This window comes from Bombina bombina, unplaced genomic scaffold (genome assembly GCF_027579735.1).
Source record: "Bombina bombina isolate aBomBom1 unplaced genomic scaffold, aBomBom1.pri scaffold_566, whole genome shotgun sequence".
Lineage (NCBI taxonomy): Eukaryota > Metazoa > Chordata > Amphibia > Anura > Bombinatoridae > Bombina > Bombina bombina.
The window spans coordinates 182,413-204,245 of record NW_026510848.1 but is presented as its reverse complement, the minus strand read 5'-3'; the positions used below and the strand labels follow the sequence as shown (position 1 = coordinate 204,245).

The following is a 21,833-nucleotide window of genomic DNA, read 5'->3' as shown; positions in this document are numbered from 1 at the left end:
TCTCTTTTCAGTAGAACACAGGGCAGGACGTAAACAGGGTAATGCTGATGGCCTTTCACGTATGCATACACTTTTGGCCATGGTCGCTCACCCCACTAGGTCTGAGCTGGTGGGGAGGATGTGTGACAGAACCCAAGGCATATAATGGAAGGTGTCTATATTCCCTCAAAAGTGCTGCAGTGCCGGGTATGGTCTGACAACCCCAGGGAGAATTGTTATGTTTGTTTGCCACATAGAGAAAATATGTGATTTATTTCTGGGTCCTTGGGGTGGAGTATTTGGAGAGTAGGGGGGGCCAGTGCTCCACCCCGCAGTTTGCAGGTAGCACATTATGTCAAAAAGTCCAGTCCAGGAATTCTGTCTGACTCAGCTAGCTACTCACCTGCAAGTGGTAATTGACAGCAGGTGCTAATAAAATCCCTAGTCAGGGGTTGAGAGGTAGATTTTGCCAGCAGTAAATGGAAACTGAAAACACTCTCCTGAGAGACTGAGAGGAATTATCTCTAAAGGACAAAGTTTGAAAGGTCTGTGCAATATTACTTTTGTGAAAAGTTACTTAGTGCAGACAGTTGTACTTGTTAGCAAGTGCTCAGTAGAGCAAGCCTCTTGTTTTGTTTATGTTTATTTTGCCTGTTTTTGCCAGACCTGATAATAAACAGACTGTATTTTATAAAGCTACAACCTTGTGTGGTGTTTCCAGCGTTGAGGACTGTGTGTTTCCAAGATCCCAGGTCACAATATATATATATATATATATATATATATATATATATATATATATATATATATATATATATATATATATATATATATATATATACATACAGTGGGGCAAAAAAGTATTCAGTCAGGCACCAATTGTGCAAGTTCTCCCACTTAAGAAGATGAGAGAGGCCTGTAATTTTCATCATAGGTATACCTCAACTATGAGAGACAAAATATGGAAACAAATCCAGACAATCACATGTCTGATTTGGAAAGAATTTATTTGCATATTATGGTGGAAAATAAGTATTTGGTCAATATCAAAAGTTCATCTCAATACTTTGTTATATATCCTTTGTTGGCAATGACAGAGGTTAAACGTTTTCTGTAAGTCTTCACAAGGTTGTCACACACTGTTGCTGGTATGTTGACCCATTCCTGCATGCAGATCCCCTCTAGAGCAGTGATGTTTTGGGGCTGTCTCTGGGCAACACGGACTTTCAACTCCCTCCAAAGGTTTTCTATGGGGTTGAGATCTGGAGACTGGCTAGGCCACACCAGGACCTTGAAATGCTTCTTACGAAGCCACTCCTTCATTACCCAGGCAGTGTGTTTGGGATCATTGTCATGTTGAAAGACCCAGCCACGTTTCATCTTCAATGCCCTTGCTGATGAAAGGAGGTTTGCACTCAAAAGCTCACAACACATGGCCCCATTCATTCTTTCATGTACACGGATCAGTCGTCCTGTTCCCTTTGCAGAGAAACAGCCCCAAAGCATGATGTTGCCACCCCCATGCTTCACATTAGGTATGGTGTTCTTTGGTTGCAACTCAGCATTCTCTCTCCTCCAAACACGATGAGTTGTGTTTCTACCAAACAGAACTACTTTGGTTTCATCTGACCATTTGACATTCTCCCAATCCGCTTCTGGATCATCCAAATGCTCTCTAGCATACTTCAGATGGGCCCTGACATGTACTGGCTTAAGCAGGGGGACACGTCTGGCACTGCAGGATATGAGTCCATGGCGGCGTAGTGTGTTACTGATGGTAGCCTTTGTAACGTTGGTCCCAGTTCTCTGCAGGTCATTCACTAGGTCCCCCCGTGTGGTTCTGGGATGTTTGTTCACCGTTCTTGTGATCATTTTGACCCCATGGGGTGAGATCTTGCGTGGAGCCCCATATTGAGGGAGATTATCAGTGGTCTTGTATGTCTTCCATTTTCTAATTATTGCTCCAACAGTTGATTTCTTCACACCAAGCTGCTTGCCTATTGCAGATTCAGTCTTCCCAGCCTGGTGCAGGTCTACAATTTTGTTTCTGGTGTCCTTAGACAGCTCTTTTGTCTTCCCCATAGTGGAGTTTAGAGTGTGACTGTGTGAGGTTGTGGACAGGTGTCTTTTATACTGATAACAAGTTCAAACAGGTGCCATTAATACAGGTAATGAGTGGAGGAGAGAGGAGCCTCTTAAAGAAGAAGATACAGGTGAGAGCCAGAAATCTTGCTTGTTTGTAGGTGACCAAATACTTATTTTCCACCATAATATGCAAATAAATTCTTTCCAAATCAGACAATGTGATTGTCGTGATTTCTTTCCACATTTTGTCTCTCATAGTTGAGGTATACCTATGATGAAAATTACAGGCCTTTCTCATCTTCTTAAGTGTGAGAACTTGCACAATTGGTGGCTGACTAAATACTTTTTTGCCCCACTGTATATATATACAGTGTTAGTCCAGAGATTTAGATATCAAAATAACGAGTATTGCATTGAGCAATGATACTTTTTTATTGGACTAACTATACATTTATAAGATGACAAGCTTTCAGAAGAGTTCCTTCCTTTATCAAGTATTGCTTCAGACTTGATAAAGGAAGGAACTCTTCTGAAAGCTTGTCATCTTATAAATGTATAGTTAGTCCAATAAAAAAGTATCATTGCTCAATGCAATACTCTTGTTATTTTGATATATATATATATATATATATATATATATATATATATATATATATATATATATATATATATATATATATATATATATAGTGTAGTACTTTGTTTTAACGTGTTTTCCATGTATTTTGTTAAACATTTTTTGTAAGCCTAGTACATTACTTCAGGTCTCAAGTCATGCAAACACGTTACTTTCAACTTGTAATATGAGCAATGTTTAGCACAGCTGCGACATCCATTGAAAGGATAGGATCACGCTAAATGTCTTGTGTGCTAAAAATTCTCTGGTAATTCTTCTTTACTTTGGACTTGTTATACCAATTTGCGTGCTAATCCTAGCTCAGTCCAGCAATATTGCTAGCACACCCTGCGTTATCAATAGCGCTGCAAATATAATCTTGGCCAAAATGTTAATTGTGCTTGATATTGTAATACAATATTATTTGCATTATTTAAGGTAAAAACAAAGTGATAAAAAAAGGATATATTGCGCTGCGGAATCTGTTGGCGCTCTACAAATAACCAATAATAATAATGGAAAACAAGTATTTCTCAAACCAGGGATATATCTTCTGTATATTGCAGCTTCCAAAAGAAAAGAAAATACAAATAGTGCAAAAAACATCTATATCCAATAAAGAACATATTTAAAACTCCACTTTTGTACTCACATATGGTGGAGCAAAAAATGTCTCTATATTATAAGAGAAATACAATAATAAAATTGTAACTACTTGAGCAAAACAAATGTTAACCAGAAGTGCGGAGCTTCATAATTCGGCCCCTTAAGATCTTTACAAATTGTGGGCTAGATGGGCAGCAAATATAAATATATATGTTTATGCTTATATACATAGAGTTATGTGTTAATATGTGTGTATATACATATTAACACATACATATATATGTATATAAGCATATACGTATATATTTACATATATAGTTACAGGAAACACACAGTTTCCATAGAACGCAATGTAAAGGCACTTTTCAGTTCCGTTTTTTTTTCTAACACCCCACACCCCAAATACTCCCTAGTGCAGTAATTTTATTAAAACACAAAATATGTTACAATTTTTTGAAAAGGCACACTACACCTTTTTGGGGGGGCCAATTGGGCACTTTTAAAAAAATTAACCAGATCTCTAATTGCTACTGCAAGCTCACGGTAGCAATAACCAACCACTTGTAATGGTTGATTATTTATTGCGCGCTTTTGCTCGTTTGCGGGCGTGCGATAAATTAGTGCTTCACAATCTTTTTATACATTAGTAAACCCATTTTCACATTTTTATGTATTTTTTTTCTTTGTTCTGGCTTTACTCATCACATGCGTCATCTCAATAAACCTCCCTAATAGAATTCTAACCCTTCAGAAGATATTTTTTTACCAAATCAAATGCAAAAACCACATTTCAGATACATTTGTTATAGTATAAACTGGTAAATAATGTTTAAAAGTTCCTTGTATAATGCAGGGTTTACCTGACATCATTGATGGATTTGCAGAATAAGGGGCTGAATTATCAATGTGTGGACGGACATGACTATGGGGAAAAAAAGTTAAGTTTAAACCTAACACCCTAACATAAACCCCACGTCTAAACACCCCTAACCTGCTGCCCCCAACATCGCCGACACCTACATAAACTTATTAACCCCTAATCTGCGGCCCCCCACATCGCCGCCACCGAAATAAATCTATTAACCCCTAATCTGCCGCTCCTGATATTGCCCCCACTATAATAAAGTTATTAACCCCTATTCCCCTGCACCGCAACATTGCCCACACTATAATAAAGATATTAACTTCTATTTTGCCGCTCCCTGACATCGCTACTAAATAAAGTTATTAACTCCAAAACCACTGGCCTCCCACATCACTGCCACTAAATAAACCTATTAACCCCTAAACCGACAGCCCCCTACATCGCTAAAAAACTAAATTAAATTATTAACCCCTAAACCTAACAACCCCCTAGTAGTAATAGTATGAAGGTTATGTCAAACACCTTTTTGACAGGTGGACATGCCCATTTCTCCTCCCCTAATCCCGCCTCTTTCTACTCCCACTTTTACGAATTTGATATAAAATTGATATTAAAAAGTGTTTTTAATACGAATTTGATATAAAATTGATATTAAAAAGTGTTTTTAATACGAATTTGATATAAAATTGATATTAAAAAGTGTTTTTAATACGAATTTGATATAAAATTGATATACATTTTTTATGTATATATAAAAGACTATAAAGTTTAATGTTATTTAATTAAAAAGGTATAAAGTATACTTTGATATTGTATTCTTTTAAATGGGATTTAAAATCTTAATATATATATCCTCTATAATGTTCAAAAAGTTTAATAAGGCATGTCAGGACTTGCTATGAAAAGGATATCAAATGTAATAGGATTAAAAAGGGTATAAGAGTGTATACAACTCAATTGTTTTGATATTTTCTTTTATTAGGAGGTTATAAAAAAATTTTTTAAGAAAGGGGGATAAAGTATAATTTTGATAATGTTTGTTAACATTTGTTATAAGATTTCTGTGAATCAAATCATTTAATTTAGTATTGCACATTATCATATCTTCTCTGTCTTCATGCCGGCACATTGAACAAAATTCTATATGCTCAAATTATTTAATTAAAAAAAAAATGCTGACATATCTAATATGTTATTTGTTAAATGACTAAAAAAATCATAATATTACTCTCAGATGTCATTTGAATTCTCAGGCTATTTAAAAATACTGATACACATAATTGTTGTAAGACTAAGCATATCACATGGTTATCTAAACAAAAGCAAACTCTCACTTTCCCCTTATAATCACAAAGCAAAATAAAATGTTTTTTAAATGCTCAACATATAATGCAAACATCTTAATAAAATGATTAACTCAGCATATTAAAAAAGTAAACTCTCACTTATCTTTTTAAAAAAGCGCATAGGATTTTGACCCCTTATAATCACAAAGCAAAAATAAACATTTATACATCATAAATACAAATAAGCATAATCCAAACATCTAAGTAAAACCCTGCATATTAAAAACTAATTCTCAATTATCTTTTTAAATTAACTTTATACCCACAAAACAAAAATAAACATTTATACATCACATCTTACATATTTGCAAGCTATACATATAATGCAAAATCTTAATAAAATGATTAACTCACCATATTATTTTATTTTGAACTCACAAATCTGTACACAGCTGATGAAGAAATTAAAAACAAATACAAACGCACAAATACAATTTTTTTAAAAAACATTGCATTTACTACCTCTTACCACATTTCTGTAACAACAAAATAATTTAATCTATACATATTGCTGTGTTAAGTAAAACGGTGGGGGTGGTTGTGGGCGTGAAACTTAAAAATCGCTGTCCCTGAACTTTTGGATCTTTTGGTGTGTGTATATAAGTTATGATATTTACTCTAAACTGTCTTTTATAATAATTAATTCTAAACTTATAAACAAAGTAATGTTATCTTAGCTGAATAAAAAATAAATACATCTCTTACAGAAATATTTTTTTTCTATCTATTTTATAAAACCTCTCCTTTTACCAACCCTGCTTGGATGATAATATGTGTACCAACAACCTCTATTATACTTTGCATTGTAAAGTCTTACACATTCGCCTAGATTTAGAGTTTTGCGTTAGAAGGGGTGCGTTAGCTACGCGTGTTTTTTTTCCCCCGCACCTTTTAAACAACGCTGGTATTTAGAGTTCTCTGAAGGGCTACGTTAGGCTCCAAAAAGGGAGTGTACAGGCATATTTACCGCCACTGCAACTCTCAATACCAGCGTTGCTTACGGACCCGGCCAGCTTCAAAAACGTGCTGGTGCACGATTCCCCCATAGGAAACAATGGGGCAGTTTGAGCTGAAAAAAAACCTAACACCTGCAAAAAAGCAGCGTTCAGCTCCTAACGCAGCCCCATTGTTTCCTATGGGGAAACACTTCCTAAGTCTGCACCTAACACTCTAACATGTACCCCGAGTCTAAACACCCCTAACCTTACACTTATTAACCCCTAATCTGCTGCCCCCGCTATCGCTGACCCTGCATATTATTATTAACCCCTAATCTGCTGCTCTGTACACTGCCGCAACCTACATTATAGCTATGTACCCCTAATCTGCTGCCCCTAACATCGCCGACCCCTATATTATATTTATTACCCCCTAATCTGCCCCCCCCAACGTCGCCGCTACCTACCTACACTTATTAACCCCTAATCTGCCGACCGGACCTCACCGCCACTATAATAAATGTATTAACCCCTAAACCGCCTCACTCCCGCCTCAAAAACCCTATAATAAATAGTATTAACCCCTAATCTGCCCTCCCTAACATCGCCGACACCTAACTTCAAGTGTTAACCCCTTATCTGCCGACCGGACCTCGCCGCTACTCTAATAAATGTATTAACCCCTAAAGCTAAGTCTAACCCTAATACTAACACCCTAAGTTAAATATAATTTAAATCTAACGAAATAAATTAACTCTTATTAAATAAATTAAATCTATTTAAAGCTAAATACTTACCTGTAAAATAAACCCTAATATAGCTACAATATAAATAATAATTATATTGTAGCTATTTTAGCATTTATATTTATTTTACAAGAAACTTTGTATTTATTTTAACTAGGTACAATAGCTATTAAATAGTTAATAACTATTTAATAGCTACCTAGTTAAAATAATTACACAATTACCTGTAAAATAAATCCTAACCTAAGTTACTATTAAACCTAACACTATACTATCAATAAATTAATTAACTAAACTACCTACAATTATCTACAATTAAATCAACTAAACTGAATTACAAAAAAACAAACACTAAATTACAAAAAATAAAAAAAGATTACAAGAATTTTAAACTAATTACACCTACTCTAAGCCCCCTAAAAAAAATAACAAAGCCCCCCAAAATAAAAAAATGCCCTAACCTATTCTAAAATAAAAAGTTAACAGCTCTATTACCTTACCAGCCCTTAAAAGGGCCTTTTGCGGGGCATGCCCCAAAGAAATCAACTCTTTTGCCTGTAAAAAAAAACATACAATACCCCCCCAACATTACAACCCACAACCCACATACCTCTAATCTAACCCACCCAAACCCCCCTTAAAAAACCTAACACTAAGCCCCTGAAGATCTTCCTACCTTGTCTTCACCCAGCCGGGTACCATCCGATCCGTCCAGAAGAGGGTCCGAAGTCTTCATCCTATCCGGGCAGAAGAGCTCCTCCAGAGGGTCCAAAGTCTTCATCCTATCCGGGCAGATGAGGACATCCGGACCGGCAGACATCTTCATCCATGCGGCATCTTCTATCTTCTTCCATCCGGCGCGGAGCGTGTCCATCTTGAAGCAGCCGCCGCAGATCCATCCTCTTCTAACGTTGTCCTAAGTCCGAATGAAGGTTCCTTTAAATGACGCCATCCAAGATGGCGTCCCTCGAATTCCGATTGGCTGATAAGATTCTATCAGCCAATCGGAATTAAGGTAGGAAAAATCTGATTGGCTGATTGAATCAGCCAATCAGATTCAAGTTCAATCGGATTGGCTGATCCAATCAGCCAATAAGATTGAGCTCGCATTCTATTGGCTGATCGGAACAGCCAATAGAATGTGAGCTCAATCTGATTGGCTGATTGGATCAGCCAATCGGATTGAACTTGAATCTGATTGGCTTAGGACTTCACTCGGACTTAGGACGTAGTTAGAAGAGGATGGATCCGTGCCGGCTGCTTCAAGATGGACCCGCTCCGCGCCGGATGGAAGAAGATAGAAGATGTCTGCCGGTCCGGATGTCCTCTTCTGCCCGGATAGGATGAAGACTTCGGACCCTCTTCTGGACGGATCAGTGATACCCGGCGTGGTGAAAACAAGGTAGGAAGATCTTCAGGGGCTTAGTGTTAGGTTTTTTAAGGGGGGTTTGGGTGGGTTAGATTAGGGGTATGTGGGTGGTGGGTTGTAATGTTGGGGGGGTATTGTATGGTTTTTTTACAGGCAAAAGAGCTGATTTCTTTGGGGCATGCCCCGCAAAAGGCCCTTTTAAGGGCTCGTAAGGTAATAGAGCTGTTTTTATTTTAGAATAGGGTAGGGCATTTTTTTATTTTGGGGGGCTTTGTTATTTTTTTATGGGGCTTAGAGTAGGTGTAATTAGTTTAAAATTCTTGTAATCTTTTTTTATTTTTTGTAATTTAGTGTTTGTTTTTTTTGTAATTTAGTGTTTGTTTTTTTTTGTAATTTAGTTTAGTTGATTTAATTGTAGATAGTTTATTTAATTAATTTATTGATAGTGTAGTGTTAGGTTTAATAGTAACTTAGGTTAGAATTTATTTTACAGGTAATTGTGTAATTATTTTAACTAGGTAGCTATTAAATAGTTATTACCTATTTAATAGCTATTGTACCTAGTTAAAATAAATACAAAGTTTCCTGTAAAATAAATATAAATGCTAAAATAGCTACAATATAATTATTATTTATATTGTAGCTATATTGGGGTTTATTTTACAGGTAAGTATTTAGCTTTAAATAGGATTAATTTATTTAATAAGAGTTAATTTATTTTGTTAGATAAAAATTATATTTAACTTAGGGGGGTGTTAGTGTTAGGGTTAATACATTTATTATAGTAGCGGCGAGGTCCGGTCGGCAGATTAGGGGTTAATACTTGAAGTTTGGTGTCGGCGATGTTAGGGAGGGCAGATTAGGGGTTAATACTAGTTATTCTAGTGTTTGCGAGGCGGGAGTGCGGCAGTTTAGGGGTTAATACATTTATTATAGTGGCGGCGAGGTCCGGTCGGCAGATTAGGGGTTAATAAGTGTAGGTAGGTAGCAGCAACGTTGGGGGGGGGCAGATTAGGGGGTAATAAATATTATGTAGGTGTCGGCGATGTTAGGGGCAGCAGATTAGGGGTACATAGGGATAATGTAGGTTGCGGCGGTGTGCGGTCGGCAGATTAGGGGTTAAAATTTTTTATTAGAGTGGCGGGGATGTGGGGGTCCTCGGTTTAGGGGTACATAGGTAGTTTATGGGTGTTAGTGTACTTTAGAGCACAATAGTTGAGAGCTTTATGAGCCGGCATTAGCCCATAAAGCTCTTAACTCCTGACTTTTTTCTGCAAGTGGAGTTTTGTCGTTAGAGTTCTAACGCTCACTTCAGCCAAGACTCTAAATACCAGCGTTAGAAAGATCCCATTGAAAAGATAGGATACGCAATTGACGTAAAGGGATCTGCAGTATGGAAACGTCGCGGCTGGAAAGTGAGCGTTAGACCCTTACCAACATGACTCTAAATACCAGTGGCCGGCCAAAACCAGAGTTAGGAGCCTCTAACGCTGGTTTGGACGGCTAACGCAGAACTCTAAATCTAGGCGTAAGTAACTAAGCTTAACTTATATTAATGAAACTAATGTTACCATCAGTTTACACAGTTTACAACAGCAATGTGTTTTCATTGTGACCACTTAATATATCTAGTGATTTTTAAACTCTCAAACTAATAATATATCACTTAATGCACTTGTTGGCTATATTAGATGAGTCTATTTTCATCTTGCTTACTAAGGACAAACTGCATTTTTAGTGAGATAAGTGAGAGTTTGCTTTTGTTTAGATAACCATGTGATATGCTTAGTCTTACAAAAAGTATGTGTATCAGTATTTTTAAATAGCCTGTGAATTCAAATGACATCTGAGAGTAATATAATGATTTTTGTAGTCATTTAACAAATGACTTAGTTATCATTTAACAAATGACGTATTAGATATATCAGCATTTTTTTTTTAATAAATAATTTGTCAGAGCATATAAGTAGCCTGTGCATTCAGAGAATTTCATTCATACAATGTGCTGGCATGAAGACAGAGAAGATATGATAATGTGCAATACTGAATTAAATGATTTGATTCACAGAAATCTTATAACAAATGTTAACAAACATTATCAAAATTATACTTTATCCCCCGTTTTTTTTTATAACCTCCTAATAAAATAAAATATCAAAACAATTGAGTTTTATACAGTCTTATACCCCTTTTAATCCTATTACATGTTATATACTTTTCATAGCAAGTCCACATGCCTTATTAAACCTATTGAACATTATAGAGGGTATATATATTAAGATTTTATATCCCTTTTAATAGAATACAATATCAAAGTATACTTTATACCTTTTTAATTAAATAACATTAAACTTTATAGTCTTTTATAAATCTCCTACTCAAAAATATCAAAATATTAAGCTTTATACCCTCTTATAACCTTTTAATCCAAATCCTAATTAAAAAAACATTTAGATCAATTTTATATCAAATTTGTATCAAAACCCCTTTTTATATCAATTTGATATCAAATGTATATCAAAAAGGTCCATAAAAGTGGGAGTAGAAAGGGGCGGGTTAGGGGAGGAGAAAGGTGCGTGTCCACTTGTCAAAAAGGTGTTTGACATAACCTTCATACTAATACTACTCCCCCTAACTTTAAAATAAAATTACAAAATCCCTATCTTAAAATAAATACTTATCTGTGAAATTAACAAAACCTAAATTTAAACTATAAATTAAACTAACATTACTATTATACTAAAATTAAAATAACTATTAATAAATTAAATTACGCATTAAAAAAAACTAACACTGCTAAAAAAATTAAATCTACAGTTACAAAAAATAAAATAACTAAATTACAAAAAATAAAAAAATACTAAATTATGAAAAATAACAAACAAAATTATCCAAAATAAAAACAATTGCACCTAATCTAATAGCCCTATCAAAATAAAAAAAAATAAAAACATAGCCTACATACAGCTCTTTTTCTTGCCCTTAAAAGGGCATTCAGCTCTTTTAAGACAAGCCCAAACCCTAATCTAAAAAAAAAAACACTAACCCCTGATGACCCACTTACAGTTTTTGAAGTCCAGACATCCATCCTCATCCAGGCGATGAGAAGTCTTCATCCAGACGGAAAGGTCTTCATCCCGGCGAATATAGAATATAGAAAATAGAATTTCAGTAGCTCTCATCCTATTGGCTGATTTCAACAGCCAATAGGATTTCAGTAGCTCTCATCCTATTGGCTGATTTGAATTTCAAAAATCAAATCAGCCAATAGGAATGCAAGGGATGCCATTTTGAAAAGGCTCCCTTGCATTGAAGATTTAGTATATGGCGGGGACCATGTGAAGAGGACGCTCCACGCTGGATGTCTTCAGGATGGAGCCGCTCCGCCAGGATGAAGATAGAAGATGCCGTTTGGATGAAGATAGAAGACGCCGTCTGGATGGATGAAGACCTCGCCACCTGGATGAAGACTTCTCACTGCCAGGATGTCTGGACTTCAAAAACTGTAAGTGGATCGTCTCAGGGGTAAGTGTTAGGTTTTTTAAAAAAAATTTGGGTGTTTTTTTTTAGATTAGGGTTTTGGGCTTTCTTAAAAGAGCTAAATGCCCTTTTAAGGGCATTTAAAAAGAGCTGAATGCCCTTTTAAGGGCAATGTCCATACAAATGCCTTTTTCAGGGCAATGGGTATCTTAGGTTTTTTTAGAGTTAGGTTTTTTATTTTGGGGTTTGGTTGGGTGGTGGGTTTTACTGTTGGGGGATCTTTGTATTATTTACAGGGAAAAGAGCTGATTTCTTTAAGGCAATGCCCTACAAAATGCCCTTTTAAGGGATATTGGTAGTTTATTGTAGGCTAGGGTTTTATATTTTTTTTTTGGGGGGGGGTTATTTTGAGAGGGCTATTAGATTATGGGGAGGCCCATTTTTGGTTCAGAACCCTGGCTGATTGGGTTTAGTATCCCTTTAAATATCTCAAAGTAATACTTTCATTTTAATGAATATTAGTTCCTGGGGACATTTGGCTTGACCAATTTTTGACAACTTTATTAATTAATTAATTAATTAATGGACATTTGCTAACCCCTTATTTCATATGGAGAATGCCAAGCAAAGCAGAGGAGCTGCTAAACAAGAGCAAAATCTTAAATAAAGTTAACATAGTATTAAGTGCTACTGCTACAAACCAGCAGCAACAATACATTTTTATATCTTTGGGATTGGTGAAGCGTGCATACTTGTTGGCTGACACAAGAAACTGATGGTTATAGTCATTAAAAAGTGTAAATTTGAACTTCTGAAACCTTTCCTACCTGATCATGATGTCAGCAGAGGAAACAAGAAAGGAATGGAGTGTTTATGTGTTCTTGAATAATATGGATAACATAAGATAAATAATGTTACATTTATATTCTCTAGCTAGTTATTGCTACTAAAATGACTGATATTTGGATGTTTACCTCTTTTCATCAGTATGAAGTTTTCTTGAAGAGGCTTTTTAAGGGATGCGTGTTGGACTCTGCAGGACAATATCTGTTCCTTAGGGCATTTTGTCATGGTCACTGAGCTTTCCACATTGTACGTACCATTTTGATTCTGTCCTAGTTTACCCAAAAGTGACTTCTGAAGGACTTCTCCATCTCTAATCCAAGTAATATTAATTGCAGCTGGATAGAATCCAGTCGCTAAACAGCGTAATATATAGTCCGTATTCCCATTGATTACCTCATAAGAAATTCTCACCCTTGGTGGATCTGTGAGTAGACATAAAACAAATATAATAAATATAAAATAAGAAGTCATTGATATACCCTGCAGCCCCGAAAACCACTTTCTTCTTCTGGCTCTCACAATGGACTATATTTCTTGTAGAAAGTAGTGACCACTGCATTGAACTTGCTTTCTTCTATCTATACATAATCATGAACTTCTATAGTGACCCCATACCCCCCATTCCTACCTTCACATCATAACCACAGGCTCCCAATGCTCTTATACCCTGTTATAAACTCCTCTTCAAACCTACAGAAACCTTAGTGTCATTGATTCTCATAATTTTTAAACCTTGTTCAATTTCCTATAAATAATGTTTATACATTTGTTTGATAGCTTTAGATAAAGAGTATTACCTCCATAGACAAGCTGGAAATCTTTCTGGATAGAGTCATGAAGAGATGTGTGCAGGACCCTGATTGAGTAGGTCTGTTTTTCATTTTCTTTGGTGGGTGTTATAATGACAGAACTTTTCACTGAGTATGTTCCATCATAATGTCTCTGAGGTGTGTAATGAGTAACAGATTCCAGGACCTCTTTGTCTCTGAGCCACTTAATGTCAATGTCAATGGGGTAGAATCCAGTGATTGTGCTGTTGAGAAAGCTCTCCTTATTCTGTATAACAACATTATTTGTTATTATGATCTTTGGGATAGCTGTAGGAAATAACAGGAAAAAAAGTTTTTATATTTCTACAGTTTGGATAGTAATCTTATAAGTTATGACTTATTGATTTCCTCAGCGCCAACAATAAAACAGTATTTTAAATGTTTATGTCAATAAGTGAATAAATGGCTTCCTTCCTAGGCTGTACAAGGTTTAATTGGCATTCTGGGTGGCAACATTTTGGGTTATATAAAATGGTCTTCCGTGGGGGCATTAGAGGACAAATGTCCAGCCTCACATTCATGATATAATATTTCAAGTATATTAAGGGGTTTAATAAAACTGAGGCTGTAGGTATTATTCACCAAAAGGACATTCGAGAACAAGGAATCATAATCTCAAGTTGAAGTATAGTAGGTTCAGGAAAAATTTGCAGAAGAACTTCTTCACAGAAAGGGTGGTTGATTAATGGAATAAACTTCCATTTGCGGTCATAAGTGCAAACGCTGTTAAAGGACTTCTAGAATATCTGCATAAGCAAAACACTATCATATAAACTAATTTTGGCCAGACTTGTTGAGCATATGGTTCTTATCTGCGTTCAAAAACTTTATATTTATTGTCTAGAGTATGAACTTAATGATAAGCAGTACAAGAGACCTTAATAAAATGTAGAAGAAATGTGACCCCTTTATTAGAAAGAGGACGTTCTCTGGCTGTTACATGGTCACTGTTGTCAAAATTGTAGTTTTCTAACCTGGTAGACACCGGGTTTAGAACAATACATGTAGCAGGGCACTGAAACTGTGTGTAATAATGTAACAAAATTCCAATTCCACTTTCTATAGTATAATTTGTAGCTGATTTTGTAACTAAGATTGGATGCTGTAACAACCTTAGTAAAGCACAAGTGTCAGCAAGTTTATCAAGTAATTGGTAATACTACTAAATGGTTAAACAGTATTTTGTGTGGAAGCAATATGAGAGGCAACAGGGTTAAATGAATGCTCAGAACTGAGTAAGATATAACAATCTATTGGTTATTTGATGGCACTTGTGGAACAGTTGTACATTTAGTGCAATTCCCTGTAACTCAGATTCCCCACAATATCCCTAGTTAGAGGTTAGATTTAAGATGCTGACAAATTACACACAGTCCAAGATAAATTATATTAAGGTTGCACAAAAGCAGATATTCAATGTAGCAACTTTGAGGTAAATACTGTTATACTTGCGGTTTCCACAGGTTCTGATGTATGGAAGTTTCTTAGGTAAGTGTGTAGCTGCAGACTGTGTTCCAGCAGTGACACAGGTGAATTCAGCTCAGAGCTAATGAGACTGACAGGCTGACAGGCTAAGCAGGAGTGGAAGAGACTGCTTAGAACAGATGAAAAATCCAGCGTGAAAGCTTTGACAATACTGAATTAGGGCTTGGAGAGGAGTTAAACCTAGAGACTAGCTACTAGATAGAACAAAATATTCAAGCACAGGTTGCAGGTAAAACGGATGTTAAATAGACTTTGGAATGTGAAAGGGGGTGGTAACCTGCTTAATACAGATCCCCCTTCTCAAGGGATCCACTCCGTGGATCATCCAGACGGCTTCTGAGGGTACCGAAGATGGAAAGTCTTCATCAAATCGGGTGCATGGATCTGAGTCCCATTAATCCATGAGTCCTCTTCAGGGCCATAACCCTTCCATCTGACAAGGTATTCCAGTCTTCTACCTCGTATCCTTGAAACAAGAATGGATTCTAATTCGAATTCCTCATTACCATCAACATGTAAAGAAGGAGGAGGAATAATGACACGGCCCGAGCATTTATTAGGATGGTGAGGTTTTAAGAGAGATGTATGAAAGGTAGGATGTATGGTATACTGTTTTGGGAGGTCTAATTCGAGGGTTGATGCATTCAGGACACGTTTGATAGGAAAAGGGCCAATGAACTTATTTCCTAATTTCTTAGATGGTTGTATCACTTTTAGATGTTTGGTTGATAGCCAAACTAGGTCTCCAATTTTGTAGTTTGGGCTTGGTCTATGTCTAAGATCATAATAGTATTTTTGTTCTGCTTTTGCCTTTTGTAAATGTGTTTTTAATAACTCTAATCTGTCTTTCAGTTGTTCTGAATATTGCATTGCTGCAGGAGAATTGATGATGGCAGGATTCATGGATATAGTCCTTGGATGGTACCCATATGTAGCATGGAATGGCGTGTTTTTTATGAAATTAGTCATAGAATTGTTATAAGCAAACTCTGCCATGGACAGGTATTCCATCCAATCATCCTGTAAATGGGTGATGTAACAAGGTAAGTACTGTTCCAGTATCCTATTTACCCTTTTGGTGAGACTGTTTGTTTGGGGGTGATAAGATGTTGAGAACCTCAGGTCAATTTTAAGCTTTTTGCATAATGCTTTCCAGAAATGGGATGTGAACTGAGTCCCACGATCTGAGATGATAGAAAGGGGTAAACCATGTAAACGTACAATATGTGATCTGAAGGCGTTGGCAGTTTCAGTGGCGCTGGGTAAAGATTTAAGTGGTACAAAATGTGCCAATCTTATTAAATGATCCACTACTACCAGTATAGTGTTATAACCCTTTGAGGTTGGGAGTTCGACAATGAAATCCATAGAAATCAATGTCCTTGGTATTTCTGGGATAGGTAAGGGCGTTAAATATCCTACTGGTTTCTTATTTTCAGTTTTATTCCTTGCACATGTGTCACATGAGATAACATAGTCATAAATGGTTTGATCCATCTCTGGCCACCAAAAATACCTTTTGAGTAATTTCTGTGTTTTATTGATACCAGGGTGTCCTGCCATGGGTGCATCATGAAAGTGTTTTAAGATGTTATAATGCAGAGAGGATGGGATGTATATCTTATTCTAGTGATAATACAATCCAGAATCCTGTTTTTGTAATTGAGACAGAATTGAGGTGTTTTCTGTTTTTTGTGCTTTTAATATCTCGTTCTCAAGTGATTCAAGGTTGCCTATTATTTTATGGGGGGGTAGGAGCGGCATTTCTTGTTCTGAATGTTTAATCTTATCCTGTACACGTGAGAGTGCATCTGCCTTTATGTTATGAGTCCCAGGTCTATAGGTTATTATAAAATCAAACCTATCTAAGAATAAAGCCCATCTGATCTGTCTGGAAGACAATGTTTTGCTGCTCTTTAAATACTGCAAGTTTTTGTGGTCAGTATACATCATGAAGGGTGTAGAAGCCCCTTTCAGGATATGTCTCCATGTCTCGAGGGCAGACTTGACTGTTAACAATTCTTTCGCCTATAGAGTAATTTGACTCTGCGGGAGATAAAGTCCTAGAGTAATACTCTATAGGGTGATGAAAAGCTTTTTTATCTTTCCGCTGGGATAAAATTGCCCCAATACCAGCATCTGATGCATCAACCTCCACTATGAATTGGCAGCTATGGTCAGGTAAAATCAAAATGGGTGCTGTCATGAATTTCCTTTTTAAGTAATTAAAAGCAACTTCTGCTTGAGTGTACCATTCAAATCTTTGTGTTTTCTTGGTTAAGGTAGTTAAAGGTTTGGTAATCATAGAGAAGTTTAGGATAAACCTTCTACAGAAATTAGTGAACCCTAAAAACCTTTGGAGTGATTTGACAGAGGTTAGTCTTGACCAATTGGTTATGGCAGTTAGTTTATCAGGATCCATTTGTATTTTATCGGGTGTGATTACATAGCCCAGGAACTTTATTTTGTGTACATGAAACTGACATTTTTCTATCTTGGCAAAGAGTTTAGGTTCACGTAATCTGGTTAATACCCATCTGACATGCTTAATGTGTTCTGTTAATGATTTAGAATAAATTAAAATGTCGTCTAAGTATATGATTACACATACATCGTTGATGTTTTTAAAGATGTTATTTATGAAATATTGAAATGATACTGGGGCATTACAGAGCCCGAAAGGCATTACCTTGTACTCATACAGGCCATACCTGGTCCTGAAAGCCATTTCCACTCATCCCCTTGCTTGATTCTGATTAGGTTATAAGCCCCTTTCAAATCCAACTTGGTACATTTAGGCATTCAAGAAGCTCAGGGATGAGGGGTAAAGGGTAACTTTTTTATAGTCACTGAGTTAAGTGCACAGTAATCTATTATGGCCCTCAAAGAATCATCCTTATTTCTGACGAAGAAAAGTCCTGCAGCTGCAGGGGAAGTGGATGGTACAATGAACCCTTTTCGTTAGTTATCATCTAAATATTCTCTTAAATATTTAAGTTCTTTTTGTGATAACGGGTATAATTTACCATGGGGAATTTCTGTGTTAGGTTTTATGTTAATAGGACAGTCATAGACCCTATGAGGGGGAAGTGTGTCTGCCTCTTTGATGTCGAAAACCTCTTTTAAATCTAGGTACTCAGTTGGGATGTGGTTTGAGATATCAGTTTGTTGTGTAGTTAAAATTTGGTGTGGGTAACAAGTACTAGCAAAATATTTAGAATTAAAACATGTCGTTATGTGCCCAGTCAATAGAGGGGTTATGCTTTATGAGCCAAGGGTATCTTAAAATTACATTGTGTATTGCTCTGGGTATTACATCAAAGGTTATGCATTCAGTGTGTCCGTTATATGTTGACACTAGTAAAGGTATAGTGTTATGAGTGATGGGGCCTTTAAGTATTAAGGTCCCATCAATGACTTTTACAAACATTGGTATATGCTTTGCAATCAACGGAATTTTATTATTATTTACAAAACTTGCGTCAATGAAACATCCGAATGCCCTGGAATAAACAATAGCTTTAGACTGAACTTGCTGCAGATCCCACTGTAAAGATAAAAAAAACTGTAAGTTGTGTATCTGTGTTATGTGGGGTGATGGTATTAATCTCACAACTCTTACCCTTCTTTTGGCGACTTAGTATGGGGCAGTTGGCGACAGTGTGTTCCTTGTTGGCGCAATACAAGCAAAGATTGGACAGTCTGTGCCTTGCCTTTTCCTCGTGAGTTAATGGTCCATTGAGAGTGCCTATTTCCATAGGTGTTGGTGAGGTGTGAGAACGTTCTGCTACATAATAGCTTTGTCTTCTTGTAGCTGAGTCACTCATCTGTCTTTCAGCTCAGGGTTCTCTTATTCTGCGGTCCAAAGTGGTTGACAGCTTTATAATTCCATCAAGTGTTTCAGGCATTTCCAACCTGGAAAGTTAATCTTTTAATAGTTCGCTTAACCCAAGCCTGAACTGGTTCTTTAGGCTTATTTCATTCCACTTCGAATCTGCTGCCCACATTTGAAACTCTGTGATGAATTCCTCAACCGGTCTTTTCCACCGAAGTTTTGTCTCAGCATTCAATTGCTTGTTTGTGTCCTCATAAAGGGATGCCATTGCTGCAAAGAACTGATCTAATGAGTCCAGAACAGTACTGTTAGATTCAAAATGGCGGTTTGCCCAGGCCCTTGGTTCGTCTGCTAAAAAGGAAATGGTTGTGCATACTTTTAACTTTTCAGAATGGTAGGTCCTTGGTTTCATAGTAAACATTAAAATACAGTCATTTTGGAAATCTCTGAATTCGGATCTTTTACCAGAAAATATTAAAGGAGGGTTTATAAGTGGTTCAGGTGGCTCTGCTGGTTTTCCACCCACTATATCTTTTATGACTGCTTTTAAGGCTATGTTCTCTGCCTGGAGTTCAGTTAGCCCCCTAGCTAAGTAGTCAATTTTTTGATTCAGAGAATCAAACTGGGCGTTAACCTCTGCAGGATCCATGTTTGTTTTACAGGCTTGAATATTATGTAATAATGTAACAAAATTCCAATTCCACTTTCTATAGTATAATTTGTAGCTGATTTTGTAACTAAGATTGGATGCTGTAACAACCTTAGTAAAGCACAAGTGACAGCAGGTTTATCAAGTAATTGGTAATACTACTAAATGGTTAAACAGTATTTTGTGTGTAAGCAATATGAGAGGCAACATGGTTAAAGGAATGTTCAGAACTGAGTAAGATATAACAATCTATTGGTTATTTGATGGCACTTGTGGAACAGTTGTACATTTAGTGCAATTCCCTGTAACTCAGATTCCCCACAATATCCGTAGTTAGAGGTTAGATTTAAGATGCCGACAAATTACACACAGTCCAAGATAAATTATATTAAGGTTGCACAAAAGCAGATATTCAATGTAGCAACTTTGAGGTAAATACTGTTATACTTGCGGTTTCCACAGGTTCTGATGTATGGAAGTTTCTTAGGTAAGTGTGTAGCTGCAGACTGTGTTCCAGCAGTGACACAGATGATTTCAGCTCAGAGCTAATGAGGCTGACAGGCTAAGCAGGAGTGGAAGAGACTGCTTAACAGATGAAAAATCCAGTGTGATGCTAGGATAAGATACTGGTTAGTAATGATAGCAATGTGGATTGAATAAATCTGAGAAAGCTTTGACAATACTGAATTAGGGCTTGGAGAGGAGTTAAACCTAGAGACTAGCTACTAGATAGACCAAAATATTCAAGCACAGGTTGCAGGTAAAACGGATGTTAAATAGACTTTGGAATGTGAAAGGGGGTGGTAACCTGTTTAAAGCTACAGTACCATTACACTGTGTCTCTATCTCATCTAAAAGTAAGAAGTAGGAAGATTAAAAAAACAAAGAATTAATCTAATCTAGATATGTTTAGCAGCAACAACTATACAGTTTAAACCAATCAAGCCATCTATCCAGGCTTTTACAGTAAACCAAGTTTGTTTAGATTTGCAATTGTTGCTAATAATAAATAAATATATACTCCCTGGTAAGAGGAACTTAAACACTGAAAACTAATACTATTTATTTTACATTAAGAAGGGTGACACCTATATGTGTGCGTGCCTGCAGGCGTGTGTCTGTGTGTTTGTATCAAGAGCTATTTTTTATTTTTTATGTTTATGGAATTTTTCACCTTTTTACCAAGAAATAAAGTTTATAAAAGCCACTGCATTATATGCTCAATCCAAACGTGTTTTCATTTTGTTACTTTTAGTGATGTGTGCAGTTTTTTTATTCTAATGCATTTTATTTAATTTCCAAAGTGTATGCCTTCTCTTCTTAAAACTATAATGTATTTTTTTTAATTTAATTTGCATTTTTAGATTTGTCTAACTTCTAATTATGTTTATCTTTTAAAGGTTGCTTCAAAAATCCTTGAAAAAAATAGTTTTCGATCGCCTATCCCACTTCCTGTCCTCCAAATCATTGCCCGACCCCCTGCAATCTAGCTTCGGTCCCCAACACTCAACCGAGACTACCCTCACAAAGGTTACCAACAATCTCCTTTCTGCTAAAAACAAAAGCTACTACTCTATACTCATCTTACTTGACCTCTCTGCTGCATTTGACACTGTTGACCATTCCCTTCTCCTACGGATTTTCAGCTTTTTTGGGCTCTGTGACACTGCCTTCTCCTGGATTCACTTTTATCTCCCTAACAGATCCTTCTCAGTCTCTTTTGCTGGTGACTCCTTCTCTCTATTTGCCTCTGTCTGTTGGAGTACCTCAAGGCTCTGTCCTGAGCCCTCTACTCTTCTCCATTTACACTTCTTCCCTTGGTAAACTTATCAACAGCTATGGCTTCAACTATCACCTCTATGCTGATGATACCCAGATCTACCTTTCTACCCCTGCACGCTCTCATTCTGTCAATTCTCACATCAGCTTCAGCTACTGCTTATCTGGCATTTCCTCCTGGATGGCCTCTCACCACTTAAAATAATCCTGTCCAAGATTGAACTACTTCTAATCCCCCCTCTAACTCTACTCTAGTTTCTTATTTTTCCATCACTGTTGGCAGCACCACTATCTACCCATCACACCAAGTCCGCTGCCTTGGAGTCCCACTTGACTCAAATCTGTCCTTCATTCCCTACATCCAATTGCTCTCTTCATC

At 36.6% G+C, this 21,833-nt stretch overlaps 1 protein-coding gene across 1 annotated transcript in view; it reads right to left on the bottom strand.

The window, feature by feature from the left end:
* Nucleotides 1–21,833, bottom strand: part of LOC128643485 (uncharacterized) — a gene marked incomplete at its 3' end in the record, with an annotated part of 176,509 nt that overhangs the window by 64,763 nt on the left and 89,913 nt on the right. The window contains 2 exon segments of the mRNA XM_053696330.1: nucleotides 13,005–13,298; nucleotides 13,674–13,973. Of these exon segments, the coding sequence (XP_053552305.1) occupies nucleotides 13,005–13,298; nucleotides 13,674–13,973 (594 nt within the window).